General features: G+C 45.4%; 1 protein-coding gene across 3 annotated transcripts in view; it reads left to right on the top strand.

Annotated features, from left to right (window-relative positions):
• CCDC149 (coiled-coil domain containing 149) overlaps nt 1-24,541 on the top strand; it is a 102,651-nt gene that overhangs the window by 60,771 nt on the left and 17,339 nt on the right. For all 3 annotated transcript variants that reach the window (XM_039236651.1, XM_039236650.1, XM_039236649.1), the window contains 6 exons: nt 8,757-8,873; nt 9,657-9,829; nt 10,564-10,636; nt 12,057-12,141; nt 14,170-14,314; nt 23,537-23,613. In XM_039236651.1, the coding sequence (XP_039092582.1) occupies nt 8,757-8,873; nt 9,657-9,829; nt 10,564-10,636; nt 12,057-12,141; nt 14,170-14,314; nt 23,537-23,613 (670 nt within the window). The remainder of the gene's footprint in view (nt 1-8,756; nt 8,874-9,656; nt 9,830-10,563; nt 10,637-12,056; nt 12,142-14,169; nt 14,315-23,536; nt 23,614-24,541) is intronic.

Raw genomic sequence — 24,541 nt, 5'->3', positions numbered from 1 at the left:
TGCTTCACGGGCCTTCCATTCTAGTAGGGAGAGATGAACAGTAACCAAATAAAAAAATATATTGTATTTCACAGATTCTGAGATGCAGTTTTTCACATTTGAACATCTCTGATGTACACTCAGTGGTATCGTGTTGTTACGACTGACAGTTTTAATTCTTTTTAGAGGCACATCATGGTGGGTCTTAAAAGTTGATAGTGTTTTATATTTGATGAAATATGGAATGAGATGTCAGAGGAATCTGCTATGGAATGCAGCCAGGGCAGAAGGGGGACACTGTTTATATCAGGTGGGGCAGGGGGGAGGCGTATCTGTCCACATGCCCTTTGCCCAGAAACCTGAAGGGTGTGTGGTGGGAGGTGGTCAAGTAGCCGAGGGAGGAGGTGCAGAACCCTGAGGAAGGAACAAGCTTGGGATGATAGAGTCATAGTGGGGAGACCATTGCACCTCTTATGAGAATTAAGTATGAAAAGTCATAGAAACACTTGACATGAAACAGGCTCCGTTGGGGGAACGCTGTGCAGTGGCTGCCGTAGTTGTCGTGGAGAGAGCCAGCGCCGCATAAACTCCAGAACCCTGGGCTGCCAGCCAGGCTTGACCCCCCGGACCTGCCGTTTACAAGGCTGGCAGTGTGGGCAGGCCCCTTCACCTCATCTGAAGATGGGGACATCACAGTACCTCCCCGGGGGCCTGTTGGAGTTAACTGGGTGCATGAGTGTAAGCACCGAGGCTGGGAAGAGCTGCTCGTGTGTTTGCTGTAAGTCTTAGGAGACTAAAATCTTTGGAGAGGGGACTCTGTGGCCCACCAAACTGAGCATGGACTCTGGGCAGGGACCTCGGCTTCACAGCCTGCATCAGCCTCTCTGGTGGGGGAATGTCTCCTTAGAGGATGCGACAGTGTCTGTCTTCTGGAGTTGTGAGAGGCATTGAATGAGAGGCTTCCTGTGTTGAAGAATTATTCAAGGAACCCCACGGTTAGCCAGACACCGCCATGGGATGCTGGGTATTCCAGTGCGTGTGATAAGGGAGGTTCCTGGTGGGGTGGAGCTGACAGTGTGGAAGGCGCGAGATAATTTCTGGTTAAGTACGATAAAGACAGTGGGGCAGGGAGGTGTGAGGAAGAGCCATGTAGGGGTGAAGGGCTCCAGCAGTGGTATTCATGGAAGACTTCCCAGAGGGTATGACATTTGACCTGAGACCTGAAAGAGGTTAAAGAAGTGGGTTTTGGACAGACCAAGAGGATGTGCAAAGGCCTGGAGGCAGGCCCAGCCCTGTGTGTTTGAGGCATTGAAAGGAAGCCAGCCAGGCTAGAGAGCAGAGCAAAGGCACGTGGCTAGAGACAGAGTCAGGAGGTAGATCAGAGCGGCTCAGGTCCTCATGTTGTGCCTCATCAGCCCAACTAAAAAGTTCAGTGTCTATTCCAGTGCAGTGAAAAGCCACTGAAGATAGGATGTGTGAGGAAAGTTTCTAGCACATTGTTGGGTACTGAACTTGGGTGCTGGTTGGGTGGGAGACACTGATATACATAACCTTGGAAGGAAGACAGTGAAAACTGTATTTTTTTTAAGTGACAGAGTCTTTTGTTTAAAGCTAGAACTGGATTGTCATACAGATCTAGGAATTTGGGCTCTGGTAATACATAAAAGAGTTGCCTACTGGAGCCTTTTTAAGAGATTATGTCCAGTTTTATCGAGGGTATTTCAAAAGGTCAGGGGGCAGGTGGAGAGCTATGGAGAAAATCAACAGGAAAAGTAAAGACAGGCAGGGCCTTGTTTACTAGGTCGCCCTGCACAGCACCATGCCAGATGAATGTTTAATAAATACCTTTTGGCTCTGACCTCTCCCTAGGTGTGTTATTTGCAGCAATCATGAGAGCTGGGGGTGAGGGAGGGCCAGCATTTACTTCCTGTGAGCCGTTCTTTCATCTGACCCTCCCAGTAACCCGGGCAAACAGAGGGTCACTACCTAAGAACTGTAACCATCCCAGCTGGGACTGGGGATTGTACTCTTGAAGCTCTTTGGAGAGTTACATCAGCTGTGATCATTGCATTATATCTTCACATTGTGGGGATAGAGACCGCCCCCCACCCAGAGTTGGCATTGTGCAGTACGCAGGATGGGCAGACATATGGAGCCGTCCTATCTACAAAATGGCTTTTATCCTTATTATAAATTGAAGGTGCCCCCCTACCCAAATTCGTATTTTGAAACCTAACCCTCAGTGTGACCGTCTCTGGGGGTGGGGCCTTTGGGGGGTGATCAGGTCGTGACAGCACTCATGGATGGGATTAATGCCCTCATAAAAGCTCCAGAGAGCTCTTTTTGCCTCGTGCAGACACAGGAAGAGGATGGTCGTCTGTGAATGAGGAAGCAGGCTCCCACCAGAAACTAAATCCCCTCATGCCTTGAGCTTGGACTTCCTGGCCTCCATAACTATGAGAAATGCATTCTTGTTGTTCACAGGCCACCCAGACCGTGGCATCTGTTATAGCAGCGCGAACAGACCAAGGCAGGAATTTGTACCAAGAAGTAGGATGTTGCTATGACAAAGACCTAGAAATGTGGAAGTGAATTTGGAGCTGTGTAGTGGGCAGGGCTGGGAGAGTTTGAAGGTGATGAAGGTGAATGCTACATAGAGCCTATGTTGCTGCAAATGGACGACCAAGGGCGATTCTGGTGAGAGCTCAGGAAGAAAAGGGGAGAGCTGCAGAGAAAGCCTACGTCTTCTTGGCGAATACCGAAGGAATCCTGGGCAGAATGTTGGTGGACCTGTAGACAATAAAGGCCACGGAAAACATACTGGAAACTGGGGGGAGGGCCTTCTTTGTTATGAAGTAGCCAAGAACTTGGCTGAATGGTGTTCAAATCCGTTGTTTTATGGAAGGTAGAACTTGTGAGCAATGAAATTGGATAGTTAGCTGAGATCTGTAAGCAAAGTATTGGGGACATGGCTTGGTTTCTCCTGATTGCTTATAAAATACAAGAAGAGAGAAATGATTTGAAGACGAAATTGTTAAGCAAAAAGGAACCAGAACTTAAAAGATTTGGACAGTCCTCAGGCTGTCTGTATTACCAAAGACAGAGAGAGAGAGAGACCACCAAGCGTGTGGCCAGGTGACCATTTGATAAGGAGCTTAGTCCTGATCGGCCGTCTTGGGCAGAAACCAGATGCCGTTCTCCACGGCAATGGAAGAATGACCATGAAGGCAAATCAGAGGTCACCAATTCTGCCTGGTGTTCAGGGGCCTGGAAGTCATAGCAGCCTACACCTGTGGATAGAAGATGGGGCCTCCCAGAACTACAGGGCCAGCAGACAGACACTGTGGGGCAGTCCCGCCAAGTCAATGCATCACGGGGGTGAGGTTGCCATCCCAGTGGGTCCAAAGGCAAAGCATCAAGCTAGAGAGAATTATCCTTGAGCCTTAATCTTTAATGTTGTTTGCTCTGTTGGGTCACCTGGGACCTGCCACCCCTTTCTTCTTTCCTATTTCCCCCTTTTGGAATGGGAACATCTATCCTGTGCCTGTCCCTCCTTTGTATCTGGAAGCACATAGCTTGTCTGGTTTCCTGGGCTCACAGCTGGAGGAGTCTGCCTCATGTCACATCATACCTAGGGTCTCACCCGCATCTGACTTAGATGCCATTTCATTGAGGCGTTGGACTTTAGAGTTCATGGCTGAATGAGTTAAGACTTTGGGGGCTGTTGGGATGGAATCAATATACTATATAAGTGAGAAGAACATGAATTTTAAGGGGTCAGGGATGGGATGTTATAGACTGAATATTTGTGTCCCCCCCATCCCAAATGTATATGTTGAGATTCTAACCCCCAATGGGATGGCTTTTGAGACACCCCTCGTGACCGGAATCAGTGTCCTTATAAAAGAGGCCCCCACAGCTCTGTCATCTCCACCACCATGTGAGGACACAGCAAGAAGATGGCCATCTGTGAACCAGGAAACAGACACCAAGCCTGCCTCCACCTTGATCTAGGACTCGTGGTCTCTAGAACCACAAGAAATAAATGTTGTTCATACGCCACCAGTCTATGGTAGTCTGTTACAGCAACCTGGATGCCTGAGACAATCCCCATTTCAAAAAAAAAAAAAAAAAAAACAGATGTCCCCTGGGGCCCAGCAAAGGTTGGGTGACTTGCTAAGGATGTATGATGAGGATTAGCAGCATCAGGATCTGAACACAGGTGACACCCAGGAAACAGCAGCCATGCCTCCTTCTGGCTACCTCTTCCTGTCTTTTGGGAAAAATGGATTCGGGCCAAGTGAAAACTAGGCGAGGAGAGGATTTAAAGGGCCATGAAGGCCGAAGCCTGAGAAGAGATCACAGAAAGGAGTGAGTCATTCCAACGGGGGGAAGGACGACCAGAGTCTGAAGGGGACCTTGGCTGGCGGAGGAATCGGACTCAGTGGGCAGAGTGGGGGAAGGGCACCCAAGAGTCATTTTGCCGCATGGTTTTGTGGCCATGTCCCCCAGCCACATCCCTGCTGCAGCTGCCCCTCATCCACAAGCTGACGACTCACACCCATAATTCATTCATGAATGTTTATTTCCATCTAAATCAGCAAATGAATATACATCTTTTGGTGGCAGGCATGTGCCTCGCAGGCCTGCGATCCACTTCAGGGACTGGCTCAGGGAGGCTGGCCATGGGTTTGGGGGAATTAAGTGCCCTGAGCAGTTGCAACAAAATAGCCATTTCCAAAGTGGGAAATCAGCATCATTGCCTGCCGTGTACAGATAAAATTGGCTCCCGAGCCCTGCTTCCTCCAGCTTTGGGGAAAGATTGGACTTCCCCAGCCGATGAGTGTGTGGGGGATACTCACCTGGAGGATGACAAAGATGACCCTCGTAACAATAATCGTAATAGCAGCTAACACTTCTTGCACACTTCTGATGTTCCGGGGGCTGTGCTAAGCATCACAGAGAAATCCCATCCTCTCTTAGGATTAGATTCCGAAGTCAGCATGCGAGTGGCAACAACTTGTGTCTAGCCACAGCACCCCCTGCTGGTCCCTGAAATTGTCCATCAAGTTCAGGGCACATGGCATTTATGTTCCCAAAGGGTGTTATGTATTCATAGGAACAATGCGATTGTACCTGAATGTATTATCAGCCACTCCCCCACCACCTCTGTCCCGGACATTGAAAGCAAGAGGTGGGTAGTCCCCCAGCTTAAAAAAAAAAATTATTTCTCTCTCATCCTGTCATCCTTCTCTTTTTTTCTTCCCCTTCTCTTTTCGCCAAGGACGTGTGTTTGAGCCTCTAAGTGAAGTGCTTACTTAAAGCAATTCCGTTCCTTCTCACTGCATGCTTATAGCAACCCTCCAAGAAAGCTATACTATTACTCTTGTGTTGCTTCGGTGCAAGATACTGCAGCCCAGGGAAGTTGGGCCATGTGCCCGGTTGCACAGCTAGCAGACTGTGAAGCCAGGACTCAGACCCCAACCAAGTCAGGCTCCAGAGCCTGCGAGGCTAGCACCCTGGAAGACGGGAGAATTCTTCCCTCTGCATCCCTATCACAGCCCCCTCCTCGGACCCCATGCACTTGAGTTTCAGACCAGCTAAGGATCCAGCTGGTAACAGTTTGGACCTCACTTTTAAAAAAAACAAATGTTTCAACCAGTCTAGCCCTGCCATTTAATAGACAATATTGTATGCATATTAAACACCAAATGGTTGTTAGCATATTTATTGAAGCTTAACAGGCATCCAGCGTATAAAAGATGACTCTCTTATACGGCTGTCAGACCTCAATAAACATGCTTAATAATTAATTGGCATTAAGCAAACATAATTGTGTGATTCTAAATTAGGTGTTCAGTGAAGCGTCCTGCGAGTGGAAAACCACCGTAGTGTTTTATTACTTAAAGTTCTGGCTGTCAGTCTGGCTTTTCACATATCAAGAGAAGTGCCCTGCGTTCAAAGCCGGGTCAAAGGCCACCTGTTGCCTGGGGCCAAAAAAGGCACAAGCCTTCTTGCCCCTAGACTCTTTGCTCTGAGAAATGGTTCTCATTTGGTTCGCTGTTTGTCTTTCTGTATGCCCACCTGGGGTTCCTGACGTTTGAGGCGGGGAGTTATGCCATGGTTTCACATGTCAGCTTTCAGCTGAGGTAACCGATTCTGCCGGAAACTCCTGCTTCCCCTAATACTGGCGATTCTCATTACCTGCTGTCGTTCTGCTCTCTAAATTCTCCACGAACAGTGAATTTGCAAATACTGAAGCATCGCTCCTAGGGGAGACACAAGACTATGTTCCTTTGAGCCTCCGACCACAATATTTTTTTTATCAATTAACACGTAACTTTGTTTTCTGTGTGATTCTGTTTGAAGCCACCTTATCTAATGTATAGTCTTGATTCTTTAACATTGAACTCCGGGCCTGTCACCTGGATGTAACTCATGCTTGACACATAGTCTCCGCAAGGCACCTCACAGCCTTTTGGTGCATAAGGATGCTAGACAGCCCTTCAGCACTATGCATCTTAAATAGCAAAACACCAACAAAACCCCACGACGGGATGAACAGTCACGGCACTAAATAGACCATGAAAGGGCTATTTGTTCGCCGTACGAGAACTGAAATAAGAAGGGAATATGTGTTGCCTTGTTCTTCCGCAACTGGGAATGCGCCTGTTGGATGATTCACGTTTTCTGCAACTCTGTTCTCATCTGCACATGTCTGCCCATGATGCGAAAGCACCGTGCATGTTGATTTTGAGATTACAAATAAATTTGCAGTAGGCAAATTCACAAATGCAGAATCCTCAAGGAATGAGGATCCACTGGAAGCAGATTCCATTAAGTACAGCCATCTGGATACCTAAGGGCCATACGTCCTCTGCCAGCTCTCTGTACAAACTGCCTGGAACATTGCTCTGTATTGGTGATGCTTTAGCTTGTAGTAGGTGCACAATAAATATCTGTCACATTCAATTGAGTGGTTTTCAAATAAGGACCCAAAATAGATGTCACTTGAAAATATTCTTTGCAGGGCACCTGGGCGGCTCAGTAGGTTCAGCACCCAACTTTGACTCAGGTCATGATTTCATGATTTGTGGGTTCAAGACCCATGCTGGGCTTCTCACTGACAGTGCGGAACCTGCTTTGGATTATCTGTCTCCCTCTCTCTCTGCTCTTCCCCTGCTTGTGCTCTCTCTCTTTCTGTCTCTCTCTCTCTCTCTCTCTCAAAAATAAATAAAACATTAAAAAAAAAGAAAATGCTCTTTGCTTTTCTTTGGGCATCATTACTTTCAACTTTCCTGCTAGTGTATCTTGTTTCAATCTTGTTAATACTCTACCTTGGCTTTTACCTTTCTATCTCTCACCTTGCCCCCAAACCCTTTAGGGACTCAAACATCCATTTCTTCACCAGCAGCGATGCCCTTAAGATCCATGCTGGAACAAGGAAGAGCATGCCCCAAGCAGCCCCTGATGGCTGGGTTGTACAAACCTGTTTCCAGTATCTCATCCATTGATGAAGGCCACCCACGCACAGCCCACTGGGAGGTGGGGCGACCGGGCTTACTAGCCTTTCAGAAGAAGCATCAGGAAGCAGGGCCATAACTTGAAAAACTCACTCTAATAGCAATGTGTTTGGCACTGAGATAGGTACCTAAAGGGTGTTCTGGCACCATCAGATCATCCTGGGATCACCGTTCCCATTGTGGCTTTCCCGGAAGGTTTGTGGCTGCACGTGGAGCTAGTCTCCAGATGCTGGGGCCACTCTAGGTTCCCTAGGGATCCTTTGGAAAATGACATTTTGAAGACTGGAATTTTATCTCTAGGGATTTTAGAGCAGGTAAAGAAAAGTCTGTTGGGAAAGGTGTGCGTGCTTATTCGAAAAGTTAGAAAACAGAGACCCGAACAGAGAACGTACACAGCCTCACCATTACCTAGACATACACATTGAAAAATTTTGGTGTATTTGGTCATTTTTTCTTTTGTGCGTGGGTTGTTAGTATCATTTCAATTATGCCGCAAATGGAAGTTAGTCTTCTGCTTTTTGTTCCCCGCATAGCATGCGATCATAAGCGTGTTCTGTGTTATTACACAGTTCATCACCCTTTTTTCAGACAGCTGCAAACTAGCCCACTGACGGGTTGCACCACAGTTTGCTAGCCATTCTACTCTTGTTAGACTCTGTTTCCCGTTTTTTAGATCTTTCTGTGAAGGACTGTGCCAGCTACTTTTTCTTTCTTTTTTTTTTTCCTAGAGCATGTTGCCTGTGTGCGATTGTTGTTAGCCCAGGTTTTCAGAAGCAGGGCTACTGGGTCATCAGTGAGAGCCTTCTTAAGGCCCTTGATGATGTAGGCTCAGTGTTCAGAGTGTGGGAGCATGCCCGACTTACCAGACACTTCCTAACCTTGTGTTACCATTTTTTAATCTTTGATCTCCGACCCAGGGTGTTTTCCTCACTGTGGCAGTGCTACAAAAGACGTCCACCTTCAAATGCCCAGGACTGTGCTCTGTTAGACTTATACTGTGTATGCGTGCACATGCGTGTGTGTACAAAATACAATACATATTATATTTAATTTTGTTAAATTCATGATACTGTCAAGAAATTTCTTTGTCTTGCACCTTTCCTTAGTATTTCTTGAAGAGTCTTACGTTCTAAAACTTTCTGCCTAATATGCTTGGGTATTTGTTTGGATGTATTCATTTTAACACACATACACACCTATTCATTCTCATTCTCTCACTCTCTCTCTTTCTTTTCCTACTAATGGAAAATGCAGCTCTTGAGAATGACAATTGCCAAACAGAGGCTCGGAGATGAAGAAATCGGCGTGCGGCACTTTGCAGCTCACGAGCGTGAAGACTTGGTTCAGCAGCTGGAGAGAGCTAAGGAGCAGGCTAGTGCTGACATGTGTTGAGAGTGGGGGATGCATCTGTACCGTTGGACTCTGCCCCCTGTTTCTCAGAGAGGGTGACATGCCTGGGATGCTAGTCAGAGGCAGAAGGAGGGTGTAATGGATGCTTAACTTCCTCTGTGCTCTGCGAGTTCCCGGGCCACTTCTCAGGGTCCTGGCTTCCTGCACATGTGCCCTCCCACTTTGGATACCAGTGTCCTGAACACAAGAAACATTCTCCCCCTCCCCCCAGCTCAGGATAGACAGGGAAGGAACAAAATGTGACAACCTGGCCTTAGTTTGCAAGTTTCCTGAAATGCTGAGCGATGCTTTTCAGGTAGAATCTCAATGGTTACAGAGCCCTAGTTAGGGAACGAGGAAGAGAGCCTTGACTTCCTTTCTTTTTTTGCTCATTGGTTTTGAAGAACAGAACTAGATTTCTGGGTCTCGAGAAGCTTGAAGAAGTATGTGTGTGGAAGACCCAGCTGCGGTTCTCAGCATCTGGATCCGCCCACCTTGAGCCTCTGGCTTGGGGGCAGGCTGCCCTTGGGAGGGGATGGGTGCTGCTCCCAGCTTGCTGCACCCATCCTGACTTAGACATAATGAGTGTCTGGCAGGAAATCTCTCCCTTCCCTTAAGCTCTTATCCCGTGGGGTGCTTGCAGTTTAGTAGCATGTGGGTGGCAGGAATATGCTCTGTAAAAGTCAGCCAAGCAGAAGGCTCCATCTCCAGCCTTAAAATGACATCTGAAGACCGTCTGAAGTAAGGACCCTTCCTTGGTTTCAGATTGAGTCTCTGGAGCATGATCTGCAGGCCTCGGTGGATGAGCTTCAGGACATTAAAGAGGAGCGGTCTTCCTACCAGGACAAAGTGGAGAGGCTCAACCAGGAGCTAAACCATATCCTGGGCGGACATGAGAACCGCATCATTGACGTGGATGCCCTCTGCATGGAGAACAGGCAGGTGGCCGCACCCACGCATGCCCTCTGGGGCCATCTGAGCCTTGTTGACGTTTGAGGGAGTTGCCTTTCAATGGAAGGAAAGTCTCAGTGGTGATATTAATGTCATGTATGGGTTCTAAAAGTCAGAAAGGAAGCACCACACACCTATATATATACTGACTATATATATACTGACATACCCCTTTCTCTCTCTTCTCTCTCTCCCCCTAGCCTCCCCACTCTGCAGTGGGCAAGAAGGGTAGGGAGCCAGCAAAAGCTGCTTGGTATTTCTATCCAGGAGGGGGAAACGAATAAGAAAATAAATCAAGAAATTCCCATAGCTGTTTCTTTTTCCCCGAGGCAAATTTCAGTGTGTGTGTGTGTGTGTGTGTGTGTGTGTGTCTAACAATGTTATATCTGGTGTCGCCTCTTTCTGCCTGTCTTCCCAGTGGAATCATCTTAATGAGAATTATGTGGAAACTGTGTTGATATCCCTTAGGGGATCTCTGCAGAAGGCTGTTCTGAAGTGGGGTTTCTGTGATTTGGGCATATTTGACCTTGATCGCATCCATTTAAGAAGAGGTCACAGAGATGCATTTTTCTCCTCCTTTTGGTGGTGAGAAGGCATTATATGTAAAAGATGGCTCTTGGGATGTGTCCTTTTCTTTTTTTTCTTCCCCCTCTCCTACTTGAGTTTATTTTTTTTTTATCTTGTCCCCAAACACTCCCTAGTTGGATGTTTTCTTTTCTAGGTACCTTCAAGAGAGACTAAAGCAGCTTCATGAAGAGGTCAACCTCCTGAAATCAAACATTGCCAAGTACAAGGTAGAAAGTCATCATGACAGTAGTGATGATTCACTATCGTGCATCTAAATGCCGTTCTATTTTAATTCCCTTTTATGTGCCAAAGACGTTTGAGTACTTGCCTGTCCTTCCGGATAGAGTAAGAGCTTTAACAGAGGTAACCAGGAAGAATTATACCCCGAACGACAAACATGACAGAAATGGCTTTTGCAAGAGTCCCTTCTGTTGCTGTTAACCTGGACAGGGCATGCAGAGACCACCCGAATCTGGACAGGGCCACTTTACAGCCTCGGTCCACATAGAATTAGCTTTCTTTTCCAGCTTTTCTATGCAATATTCTGCCATCAGACGCTGTTTGTCTCATAATCATCCCTAACAAAATGGTTTCCGAGCGAGAACGAAACAGAGATTGGGAAATCACAATCTGAGAGAGAATGTTCACGTCACACTCAAAGGACCAAATGTTTAAATTCTCCCACTGTTGTTTAGACTAATTCCGGCACCATTAGTTTGATAATATCTATTTCTGCAGATGTTCGTTGTGAGCGTTATAATTAGAAACATCTCCTGGGCTTCTCTGCTTTGAAAATAGATTGATTTCTCTTCCTGAGGGTGAAGTTTTACAGCAGTCTAGATGCTTGGGAGAACCTTCTCGTTTTCCTGGCTTTTGACGTTAGCTGTTTTCCTCCGAAGTCTCTACCTTGTTCTTCCTTTTCCATTCTGGGGGGTGAGGGGGACCCTTTACGTCAGTCTATATATACACATGGAGCCAAAGAAGAAGACAGTTCTGAATGTTGTATAATTAATACATACATTTAAAAAATGTGTGTATGCATTCATTTAACAGCCTTTATTCGGTTCTTCTATGTGCTAAGCATTGGCTAGACAGTGCATATCGATTTTAATGTAAGGGTTTATGGTAGGAATGGCACTCTGGTGCACATTGACACCTCCTAGGCTTGTATCCGTGACAGATATCATTCACTGGTCATGCCTTCTTCTAGCCCAGCCATGGAAGTCTTGCAAATACTAATGACGATCTTTTGGCATTGCTGTGTGGAAGTAAACCTGTTCTCCATCTCATGTCTATTCAGAAGGGGTTTCCATAACTAGTGACTTCACACATTAGATGGAATTCTTGTTTCAGATTTGGTTTAATTTAGCAAATATGCATGGAGTGCCTTTATATATAGGAGAAGGTAGTTGCTATCATTCTGCAGGGCACCAACTTTAAAAAAAAAAAACCTCTTTACCAGATCCATACATTTCATAACTCTTCGGCAGAGACTCAGAATTTTAAAGTTGGGTCATCCTCTGGAGTTTGCCAAGCATTCTTCTTACGTGCCATAAGAATGTGAGGATGCATCTTCTCTAAGGAGGTATTTTTCTATTCTTTGGCTTTTTTGATAGAGATCTGTATTTTCTTCTCATGCTGCTTTAGAATGCTCTCGAGAGACGGAAAAACTCAAAAGGCCAGAGTAAATCTAGCAGCAGTGCGCTGACCGGAGTCTTGTCTGCAAAGCAAGGTAGGGTTCAACCTCTTCTGACCATCCGGTGCCGGCGCCGCGGGTCCACATCTCAGCGTGTGGATTGGGAACCGAGTGGTTCTTAAAACAGCCTTCGCACACCTCCATCTGCATCAGCATTGCCTGGAAGGCTTGTGAGAACACAGATTACTGTCCCTTCCACACACGGAGATTTCGATTCAGTGGGTCTGGGGTTGGGGGGGGTGGCAGGCAGAGAATGTGCATTTCTTAAGTGTTCCCAGGTGATGCTGATGCCGGTCCCAGGACCCTGCTTTGAGAACCTCTACATTAGACGCTTTTCTAATGACGGGACCCTATTTGCATCTGTCCCCTACACGGTGCTCTTCTTTCAAGAATCCTTTCCCTCCTCTCATCACCAGCTTAGCATCACTGAGTACATTTTCCAGCCTCGTCGAGTCTCTCCTTTTCCTGGCCTCTGTGACCAGAATAGAAAAGTCTCATAGCTGTCGAAATCATTTTTATCATGGAACATGTGCCTTTCTCCAAGAAGCGTTTATTGATTGCAATTTTGTTCCTCCTCCTTGTCGATTCTGATGAAAAATAATGATCTTCCAGGAACAGTCCGGGGGAATAAATAGCAGAGAGCTTGCTTCTGACACTTAATATTTGGGAATTCAGTTCTCAGCGTAAGCCTCGGGTTGAACACGCTCGACTGGCCCACTTTTGGGCTGTCGGCTGTGCAGACCAACAACGATCAGGTGGCAGTCTTAATCAGAGCTACAGTGGCTGGGACAAAAAAAAAAAAGTGCTGAATCTCCAACCCACCTAATAACCAAGGCACTTGTCCAAGCAACTTCTGCTTTTCCACTCAACTAAAAAAAGGATACCGTAGAATTGTTTTTAAGCAGAAAACCACAGTACTCCACAGAAATATGAAGTAGCCATGTGAGTTTGGCCCTGGATAGCCTTGACAACCAAACATCTTTGAATGGCGAGAGCCAGCCTTGTCACTGATGCGGGCAACGCCAGCCACGGCCAACTGGTAAACCTGGCACAGCCTTTATCTAGAAAAGCTTTGGCAACCTATATCGAGAAGCCTTGACTTCATCCCCTTTGAGCAGTAATAAACAATGTAAAGACGTCATACAGATGTATGAAAAAGTTATTGCTTGAAGAAAGCTCTTCCTATGTTACTTTTAATGAAAAAACATAGGAAATAACATAAATGTCCAGGAGTAATTAAATAAGTTATTCTATATTTTACATAAGGGCCACCAGGAAGCCACTCTATTTTATGTTTTAAAAAATATTAATGATGAGGAATAGGGGTAAGTGCAAAAAGAAGAGCTTTTTCCCATTTTCAAAGAAAAATGTATGAATTTGTGTATCTCCATATAAGCATATAGGGAATGATGTTCAAAGGTAGGCAGTGAGATTTCTTTCTTTCTGTCTGGTAGGCAAGTACAAGTGGTGCCTCTTTTGTGGTAACTCTTAGTTCCTAAAAACATGCATACACAAAATATATTTTGTATTTTAAATAATGCCCTATATGATCTTGCCACCCACCAGGCATACCACATCACAGGAAACTTTGTCACAAAGTGAGGAGCTCAGGACCAGACTCCTTGCCATTTGCATGGCTGTGTGACCTTTAGCTAATATTTTTAACCCATTAGCACCTTGCATCCCTGTCTGCGAAACGGGAATACGTAATACTTACCAGGTGAGGGCTGTTTTTTTTGTTATTAATTTTCAGCCTCAGATGAGTTAGTGTGAAAGTGTTTTGAAAGGGTAAAAGGCTGGACAAACACATAAGATAATTATTATCCTTTTAAAAAAATTGTTGGTAAAAGTCCATGAGAACTGCCTCCTTTCTGTTTACCCCTCATGCTGAATTTTATCTTGTTTTACTTTCGACACTTGATGTGGATTCTTCAATACAGCGTCATAGCATTTAGAGCCTGGGAACCTATCCCAGCTTTGTTATCCAGGAAGAATGGACATTGGTTTGCATTCCAGAGTTCCAGAAGGACTGAAGACTGAGTTGTAAACCTTAATCCTCCCTAGTTCAGGATCTGTTATCTGAGGATCACGGGTGCAGTCTCCCAGCGACTCCACAGTCCATCTCTGATCTGAAATCTCTGGCAACGGCCCTACTGGAGACAATCCACGAGAAAAACATGGTCATCCAGCACCAGAGACAGACCAACAAGTAAATAGATGGGCCCTTGGGGGGGCGGTGGGCGGTGGGCTGGAGAGATGTGGGACGCGGGCTACCTACCAGCGGTGGGTGGCGGCCAGGCGGGTCTGCGGGCCTTTAGGGGAAGCGGTGGGAGCCCTCAAGTCTGGAAGGAAGCTTACTAACCTGGAATGGTCCATCCGTACCATGACAGCATCTTGGCCATTCGCCGAAGTTGGGTGAGGAAATACTACTACCTATCGTTACATATTGAACATTTACTCCGAGGAGCCACTCACTGAGAAATGCATAGTACAAGGGCAATTTGGGGAGTGCAGTTGCTGGGGTAAGGTTACCTACCTCCCCTGCAAGGTTTCCTTCACTGGCAGGGAGGAGCACCTCCTCATTACCATCTTAACCTCCAGCATGACTCTGAGGGGTTCTGAGATCAAACATCAATTTCCATAGGCAGCCAGACTCAGAAGGGAGTGTCATGTCACTCTTCCAGATAAGCAAAGAAGGTGGTGTGACAGAGGTACAGTTAAAATAGAGTGTCTCACTTGGTTTTTGTAAGCATATTGACTATGAGGGGCACCATCAAGCAAGTTAAAAGAGCAATTAGAGACGCATGAGAAATTGGAGGTGCTCAGACAATGGCGAATACACAATAAATTAAAGCAACAAACGTTGCAAACAGAGCTGGCTCCAAGGGCAAGGACCAAGCTCGGAAAGGCCCCACGCTTGGTCCGAGGCTCCACTTCTTGAAATCCTTCATCGTTTTCTAACAAAGAAGCCTGCATTTCCATTTTGCACTGGACCCCAAAATTACATAGCGGGTCCCTCTTATAAAACCTGCTTGCAGAACCAAAATGAGGGTGTGGAAGGAGTGAGCAGGCACCGAAAACCTGAGCTTCCAGCAAGGAGGAGACGGATGAGGGAATTGGAGTCCTGGCAAGGGTGGGGGACGCAGGGAGAGAGGCAACCGGAAAATGATTGAGAGTATTGTAAAAACAAAATAGAAAAAAAGAGAGCGAGAGAGAAGCAGGGAATGAAGGGAAGATCGCGCAGGAGATGAAGATATATATAAAAGAAGGCAGAGAGCAGTGGAGGGAGTCTGGGCAATCTCAGAGGGATGACAAGGGTAATTTATTGACAGAAGAAGTTTTTAAAATTCTTTTAAAAGAAATCTTAACCAAGGAATGAAGCAGTCAGGTGCTAACAGGCAGATACTTCTCAGGGGAGGGAGAAGAAATGGAAATCTCCCCAGAATAGGCATCAGGTCTGTTTTATTCAGGAAGAATCCCCTGCAGCCGCCAGTGTTCACATGAGCCTTCTTTGTCCTCACTGACTTCCTATAAAGCACCCACTGGGCCTCTTTCAAACCTTCTCAGGTCTTCTAAGCCCTAGTCTATTCTCAGCAGGCAACCTCAGCTTCTCTTTTACTGAGAAAATAGACGCTACTCACCATGAACCTCCAGACTTCTCTCACTTGGGACCAGTGCCTTCCACCCTCCCCCTCCCGTCCCAGGGAAGCACATTGGCCCAGCCTCCTGTGGGTCCACACCCGCTCCTGTGCGCCCCTCCTCCCACCTGTGCAACTTCTGCCCCTCCTCTGGCTTCTCGCTCTTCACCCAGAAACCCCACAGCTCCCTGAACCCCCAAAGCCTTTCCGCAGCTCTGCAGCTCCCCTCCTAACTCCACTCACCTAGCGTCCTTGTGAACAAAATAAGATACTTTTCGTTCTCTAACAGCCACCCACTCAAAGTGTGTTCTGGGTGGGGGAGGGTTGGGGAGGGAGGCACCTATGTCAGAATTACCTGGTCTGCAGGGAGAGGGCACGTCAGGGTTCTGGATCTTAGGAGGCTTCGGGGGGCTGCCGTGCGTGGAGAAGAAGGAGCACCTCGGCTTCAACGCCTCCCAAGGACTCTTCCCAAATTTTCCACAGCAGGGTCTCTAGTACCCGTCAGGCCCCACTTTCTGAGTCTGGTTCTTTTCTAACTTCTCTGCCTCCCAATTCCTGTCTTGCACTCCTCTCTCAGAATTCCTCTGACTTTCTCTGCTGCCTCATCTCCTTTATTCACTCCCACCCTTCCCTTCCCCCTCAGGCCCCTGCCAGGTCTTCTACTCTCCTTCCCTACCTGGGAAGCATCCCGCCCCCATTTTTGCCTCTCACTCTCACAAGCTCTTCTCAGAAGTCATATCCCCACCTTGCCTTCAAGAGCAAAACCCACATGTCTAGCTGCTAGGTTGAACGCCTCCCCCTGATACCTTTCAGCTCTTCACATTCACCAAGTCCAGACTCTGGGCCATCCATTCCTTAGTACACTTCAAGACCCTTCAGGGACGCCTGGGTGGCTCAGTCGGTTAAGCACCTGCCTCATGATTTCCAATTAGGTCATGATCTCGCAGTTTGTGAGTTTAAGCCCCACATGGGGGCTCTGTGCCAACAGTGTAGAACCTGCTTGGGATTCTCTCTCTCCCTATCTCTCTCTCCCTCTCTCTTTCTGCCCCTCCCCTTCTCTCTCTCTCTCTCTCAAATAAATAAATAAGCTTAAAAAAAAAAGAACCTTCAAAATGCTTGTGCCCTTTTACCTACATGGTCTGCATGTAGGAAATTATCCTAAAGGAAAAAAGAATTGTAATGATTCCCTAAGATGCATAAGGTGTTCACCATGGATTCGTTTATAAGAAGGGAAAAAAACCCAGAAACAACCCAAATGTTTTTTAAGTTGGACACTGGTTAGGCCTAAGAGGAAATATTACCCGGCCGTTTACAGCATGATTGGAAGAATATTTAATGGACTCTTCCCACCATCTTGATATCCTGATTCAACAAACCTCCACATCATGCAGGTTGAAGCATTCCCAAGACCAGAATGTTTATCCATTAGAATCACTGGTCTCCCCCAGGACGTAGGACAGTGCTGGGCTCACAGTAGATGCTTATGATTATTTAATGAATGGACGATTGAACCATCTTCTAATCCTTTGCTCCCATTCTCTTAATACTCTTTATGGTTTTCATGCATTCAATATGTATTTCAAGTCCTTGCCGTGGGCTTCAGTGCGCACCTCCTCCCTGCCCCACTGCTTAGTTCCCACCAGACCATCACCTCTTCCTTGGGAAGATCTTCCCATCCATCTTCCAACCTCAGACCCCAGATCTTCCTCCATGGCCCCCAACCCCAGCACTCTCATACCTGCCTGCCAGCTACAGTTCTGAACACATCACAAGCCTCCACTAAAAAGCTGGTCTTTGATTATTTTGCCTGTTTGTTTCAAGTTTTTATTTAAATTCTACTTAGTTAACATATAGTGTAATCCTGGTTTCAGGAAAAAACTGGACTTTTAGCTTAACGATAACCCACAACCCTCGGACCAATGAAAACTGGACTTTTAAAGCAGAGTCCCGCTGCCTGCCAAACTCAGGGACCCCAAGCCTGACACTCCTGCCTCTTGGGACAGACTGATTCCCTAACACGTTCCTTCCAGATCCCATGCAGCTGACATCCCCCCAGGCTCTGTGAGCTCTCACCCTCCGTTGAGAAACAGACAGGTTCATTTTGCCAGATTTGAGGTTGTTGTAATGTGCCTTTTCCTTTTTAACTATTACTTAATAATTTTGTGCCATCTCATGGTTCAAATTTTAAAAGGTTAAATAACAATATGTCTCTAAACCACTACTATCTCTCAGCCACCCAACTCCCTTCCTGGAAGAAACCACCATCTCTCTGTTTCTTATGTATCCTTTTCAAGGATACACATATAAGTAAATGTGTATTTAGACACATATAAATACTTGTGTATATTTATATAAATAGAGATATTCTTTCCTTCCCTCCTTCATTCCTTCCTTTTTACAAATGGTAGCCAGTATTCATCAAAAAATGGTTTTTTCCACTGTTTTGCACCTTGCCTTTTCCCCCCATAACAATAGATCTTGAAGATTGCTTCATACCAGTACATAAAGTACCTAATGTGCCATTTTTAATACTTAGAAGGTCTTAAGTTTCTACTTTCAATAAATGTTTTATTTGGGGGCATGTAAAGGAGCTAATTATACAGCAAATGGAGTGGGTACCAAGAATAGAATCCAAATTTGGTCTGCTTGTTTTTATCCCCCTTGATTGAGCCTTTTGTAACTAAAATATGTGTTGGTGGAGCATTGTGAGAATAAAGGTATCTGTTCGGTAAGCGTGTACGCCCCCTACTGGCTTTCCACTGCCTGACAGTTTCCCCCCACCTTGAGAAGGCCCAGTGGGAGCCATCTTGAAGAACTGATGAATCCAATTTTGCCAGAGGTACTTATCACCAAAGAGCTGGCAGTTGTCTGACTATTGCTACAGAAGGGATGAGGTTCATGTGACCTATCAACAGGTAGCAAAGCAGGAATAGAAAGGGCAGGTGTTGAAGTCCTGTTTTCCTGAATACAACATTTAGTTTTCCAGTCAGCTCTTTGCCAGTGGTTGTGTGGTGGTGTTGAATAAATGAGGACGTGCTGGTCTTTCGCTATCCTTCCTGCTGTGCTAACACTGTTTACTGCTCTTCCCCTTCCCTGGCCAATGGCAAGTAGCTTGGAATCAAGATATTAGTAGCAGTGTGAGCTCTCATGGATCAGAGTAGAGATTCAGGAGGCTACCTGAGGTGGAGGTGGGGGCAGGGATATCTCCAGGTGTGTGTAGAGTCTTCCTCTTTGGACCAGGCTCTCCCCAGGGACCCTCACTCAGGGATTTCTGCTCCCTGTGTTGTCTGGAGATTAAGAGCAGATGCATGGTGGCGGTCAGCTCCAGAGCTAGTTCTGTCTTTGTTGATCCCCTATGATGTTGTTACTGTCAGAAAGTACTACTGAAAATCTGTCCAGAGGCCTGGCATCTTGGGGAATTTCCTAGACTACTAGGTGAACATATGCCAAAATCCCTCCTAAAACAAACCATGGCTAAATAAAAACCATATGGTAAAATCTCCCCTATCCTACAAAAAAAAAAAAACCCACGAACCCCACCTCTCTCAAACCTGTTTATGCCTCAAGCTACTGCCCTAGCTGCCTCCTTCGATTCCCTGCTAAACTACTTGAAGAGTCATCTGTATTCATTGCCTAAAGTTTCTCCTAGCCTGCTTCTCTCAACGCTGTCACTTGGATTCTGGGTTTCACCCCCTCCACCGTCCTAAAACATCTCTCCCAAGGGTCAGGCACATCTCCTAGGTGGACTTCTTTTTATCCAATGTGACCACTTTCTAGAATAAGACGATCCTGACCACACCGTCCCAGCCAGAACTCTCTCTCCTCTTGGCTTCCAGGTCCCACATTGCCTGGTTCTCCTCTTCCCTGTCTAACTTTGTCTGTCTAGTCCTTTCTTCCTGTTGTGCAGGAGGTACTCAAGACCCCTATTCTTCTCGCTTCTCACACTCTGCTGGTGAGCAGGCCCACTCCCCGGCCTACATGCTCCTCTCTGCCCTCCCAGACTTTCCTTCTCCCACTTGGCCAGCTGTCTACATGGATATCCTGTCGGCCCATTCAAATTCCTCACTCACCTCCATGTTATCACTCCATTCGGTTGACTTCCCACGTCCCCACGGGCTTGTTTGGGCCGCCACCATCACTGACTTGAGCAACACCCTTCTGTCTGGTCTTCCTGCTCCCACTCATACTGGTTCCAGTCCATTCTCAACTCTGCATCAAGAATACTTCTCCTCAACTTCATTCTACTGCTTCTATGCTTAAAACCTTCCAGTGTCTCACTGTTGCCAATGTATAAAAGTCTCACCGTTCTCAGTATGGCCACAAGACCGTTCATGAGCTGGGTCCCTAAAAACCACTCCGGGTCCATCTTTCATTGACTCCACTGCCTGTCTACACTTCTACATAACTGCTTGTGTAACTTCAGGCCCACATTCCGATTCTGGACCTTCCCCTTACCAGCTGTGTCACCCTGGGCAAGGTAGTTGACATCTCTGAATCTCAGTTCCCTCACGTACAAACTAAACGTATTAAGAGCTGCCTCACCGGTCGTTGCAAAGGGCTCAGGGAGGTAATAGCTGTGCAGTGCTTAGAGTAGTACTACTGGAAGAGAATAAGTGATTGATAAATGTTATGCCAGCCTGCAACAGGCTCTGTACATGTGTGTGTTTCTCTGTGTACACGGCTCCCACCAGACTTTTAGTCCCTCAAATACAGGGACAGAGGCTGCTTGTCTTCATTATCCCCTACGGCCTCAGTAATCGTGTGTTGAATTGGTCTAATTGAATCCAGGGGACCCTGTTCCTACTTTTACTGTCTTCATCTATGCACACGGCCACCTCTCCCCCTGGGCTGCCCCACAACATGGTCAGCGGACCCCCTGAAGAGGGAAGTCAGTCAGGAAGAGCCTTTTTGTCATTTGAGGAATCTTGTGTTATATTGTTCGAGTCAGGCCAGCTGCATCCATATTTGAATTATGAACAGGTTTTAAGATTTTTTGCTTTTTTATGTTTGTTTATTTTTTGAGAGTAGGGGATGGGCAGAGAGAGAGAGGAAGACAGAGAATCCCAAGCAGGCTCCACGTTGTTAGTACAGAGCCTGATGCGGGGCTTGATCTCACCATCCATGAGATCATGGCCTGAGCTGAGACCAAGAGTCAGATGCTTGACCAGCTGAGCCACCCAGGTTCCCTGTGAACAGTTTTTAAAGAGTCCGAGTTCCAGACACAAGAATGCCTATTTTAGATTTTTTTTAAATGTTTTATTTATTTCTAGGAGAGAGAGAGAGAGAGAGACAGCATGAGCAGGGGAGGGTCAGAGAGAGAGGGAGTCACAGACTCCGAAACAGGCTCCAGGCTCTGAGCTGGCAGTCAGCACAGAGCCCAATGTGGGGCTCAAACCCATGAATCGCGAGATCATGACCTAAGCGAAAGTCGGATGCTTAACCGACTAAGCCACCCAGGCGCCCCAAGAATGCTTATTTTAAAGTGCCCTTATTAGGTGTTGGTTAAGAGCCTGCACTTTGCCAGCAAACTGAGTTGTGGATTCAAATCTAGATTCATCACCAGCTGATTCTTGCTTCTGCTTTTGGTCACAGTAACTAACTTCTGCACCTCTATTTCCCAATGGGAGTAGTAGAATGGGCTGGATGAGAGCACTGGGGGTTGGCAAAAGTTACACTTTGGAGATAAACTGTGTTCTTGGGCAAGTGGCTTAACCTCTCTGTTCCTTAGGTTCAACATGTGTAAAAAGAAGGTAATAACACTACGTACACTGCAGGGTTTTTGTCAGGTCAGATGAGATCATATAAGTTCAGTAGGTGTTCAGCATGGGCTCTGACTCATACCCAGGACTCGGGAAAGATTAGTTTTGCTGTTCATGCTCACGGTAGTGTGGTTGTTATTGTTATTGATGATGTTATTGTTACTGTTACTACCAGCACGGTTTCCATTTGGTCCATTTTATTACCTCTAGCTCTGTATCAGATGCTTATGTCAGGCCAAAGAGAACAGTCACTGCTGACAAATGGGCAGGGTCCCTCAAAGTAGGGGACACCAACAAATTCACCCCAGTCCATTTCTGGGAGACAGGTCTGTGTTATCCGGGAACATCAGTAAAAAAAGAACCAAATGTCTCTTCGCCACGCCTTCAAACGTTGCTCTGACAGCATCCTTCAGTATACACAGAAGAGTTAAGCCTTGTCTTTTGTTTCCAAGAGACAGCCACATACAGATGATCTGATCTTGATAAGAAACAGGCATCAACTTGAACTCTGCTGTGATTGCATCTCAAACCCATCAGCTGGTGAAAAGGGAGCTTGGATCAGAAGGTCTGAGCAAAATATTGAAGGCGAGATTACGAAGAATGGTGTTTATTGAGGGGTCAGTGGCACGAAAGCAGAATAGACCCAACAAATAGGGTGAAAATGATAATTGATAAAGACTATGCAGAATATAAGACTTAAGGAAAAGAAGAAAAGCTCCAGGTACCTCGGTGAAGAAAACCACATATAGTAATGTCAGAGTTTTCTGTGGACTCAAAGGGAATATTAATTAAGATGCTGCAAGTCAATTCAGGTAAAATAAAGATGGATCCGAAGCCATATATATATGTGCAGATATATACATATTCATGTCTCTGTATGTATGTGGGTGTGTGCAGCTATCTCTGGAATATAAAGAGAGGTAGGAGAACAATTCTGGCATTCTGATTTCTCCTGCTGAAAGGAATCGAAACATTGCTATGAAGGTGATTTCTGCATCACTTTAGCACAGCAATGCCAAGAAAATCCCCCAAATAATATAAAGACTGGTTTTTCAATTTCCAGGCCCATGGCAAGTGATCAGAGTTTTAGATGACTGTGAAATCATTTCCCAACTATGTTTAATTTTGCATAGAGTGAAACATGGGAAATATATGCTCACGTTCATGTCTTTCCATGCATGTAGACAAAGTCTGGCCTCCAAGTAAACAGCATAATCTTTTCAGATCGACATTCCAGAACTTATATGTCACAATGAGCCAGCATGGTCACCTTGGAAAGCAATATAATTAATTATTCTAGTGATTCTGCAATTGCAGAATCTTTGAAATGCCTGTTCTTTTGAAATGCCTATTAATTCCTTCCATAGATAATTACAAGCCTTGAAAAAAGGAAAGCATTTTATGTAATCAAATATGTTTATCGAACACCTGCCATCAACCAGGCATTATGCTAGGTATCGAGAATAGGGATATCAGTAAGATGTAGGTTAGGTAATAAGAAGGCAGATCTTACTGTTTTATTGACTCAAAGCAACTTTACCGAGCATGTTCACCTATCTTATTTGTTAGACTTGGTTGTTTCCAGAACTCAGATCCATCCTCAAAGAATCAGGTGTGATAGTACTAAGGATATTCAAAATGAATTGTAATCTTTAGCAATGAGAAATTCCCATATAGAAATTGTGTTAAAAAAAAATTGGGGCCATGATGAAATAATTGTTTAGCTTCCCAGGGGAACTACCTATGTGGGAGAGGACTCACTTGAATGGCAACATTTTAGTATTTTTTTAATCACTCATTTTATGTTTTCATATGTACTTTCAATAGAGTGTGTATGTAAATAATATATATTCTTTACACACACACACACATACACACACACACACACACATTTTTTTTTTTTTGCATATATCTTAAATCTCAAAACATTTTCTATCAGGGCACTACTGGGTTTCTTAAGTAGCTTACTCACAGCCCTGAGAGCTGATAAGATACTCATTAATCTGTCTGTTGCCATTTTCTCCTGTTTTCCAGAATCCTAGGGAACCGGGTGGCTGAATTGGAGAAAAAGTTAAGAACTCTGGAAGTTTCTGGTTTGTGGAGTCTTCCAGGTAAGCAGATCTTCATGAAAATTCTTTTCTTTTTTTTAAGGAAGCCCTCACATAATTTGCAAAGAAGATTCCACTTTTTAAATGTCCTTTTATTTGAAGATCATTGTGGAGAAATCTACAGGCACTTTAAACTTCGAGCCATCAGGGTGCCTGAGTGGATCAGTTGGTTGAGCATCTGACTTCGGCTCAGGTCATGATCTCACGGTTTGTGGGTTTGAGCCCTGTGCCAGGCTCTGTGCTGAATGCTTGCTCAGAGCCTGGAGCCTGTTTTGGATTCTGTGTCTCCTTCTCTCTCTGCCCCTCCCCCACTCACACTGTGTCTTACTCTGTCTCTCAAAAATAAATAAATGTAAAAAAATTTTTAAAAATAAACTTAGAAGCAATCAATTTTGAAAAAATCTGAAAACCTCAATAAATATGCAAGTTTCCATCTGTGGAACTATGAAGTTTTACTAACCTAAATTCAGAAATTGTCGTTGTATGTGTCTGTATATGCTTTATTTTTCACCTTTGTGAATATAGTAAATTGTTTCATTTTTTTAACTCATAGGTACCTTATAAAGATTTGTTCTTTTTATTTTATTTTTTTTAGCATATTTATTTTGAGAGATACAGGGCATGAGAGCAAGCAGGAGAGGAGCAGAGAGAGCGGTATAGAGAGAACCCCAAGCAGGTTCTGCGCTGTCAGCGCAGAGCCCGACACAGGGCTCTAGCTCACGAACTGTGAGATCATGACCCAAGTGAAAGTCAAGAGTCGGGTGTTTAACCAGCTGAGCCACTTAGGCACTCCAAGATTTGTTCATTTTAAGTATGATCCCTAAAATGAATATAAGAATGTACACTGATTTGTACAATTTAATCATCAATCCTACAAATGAATGTAAGAACTGACAAAAGTTTGTTCTGTTTATCATTCCTAAAAATGCAA

The sequence above is a fragment of the Hyaena hyaena genome, unplaced genomic scaffold, assembly GCF_003009895.1.
Source record: "Hyaena hyaena isolate Hyena2069 unplaced genomic scaffold, ASM300989v1 scaffold_114, whole genome shotgun sequence".
In the NCBI taxonomy this organism is placed as follows: Eukaryota; Metazoa; Chordata; class Mammalia; order Carnivora; family Hyaenidae; genus Hyaena; species Hyaena hyaena.
The sequence above is the reverse complement of the archived record's forward strand: the minus strand, read 5'-3'. Positions and strand labels throughout refer to the sequence as shown.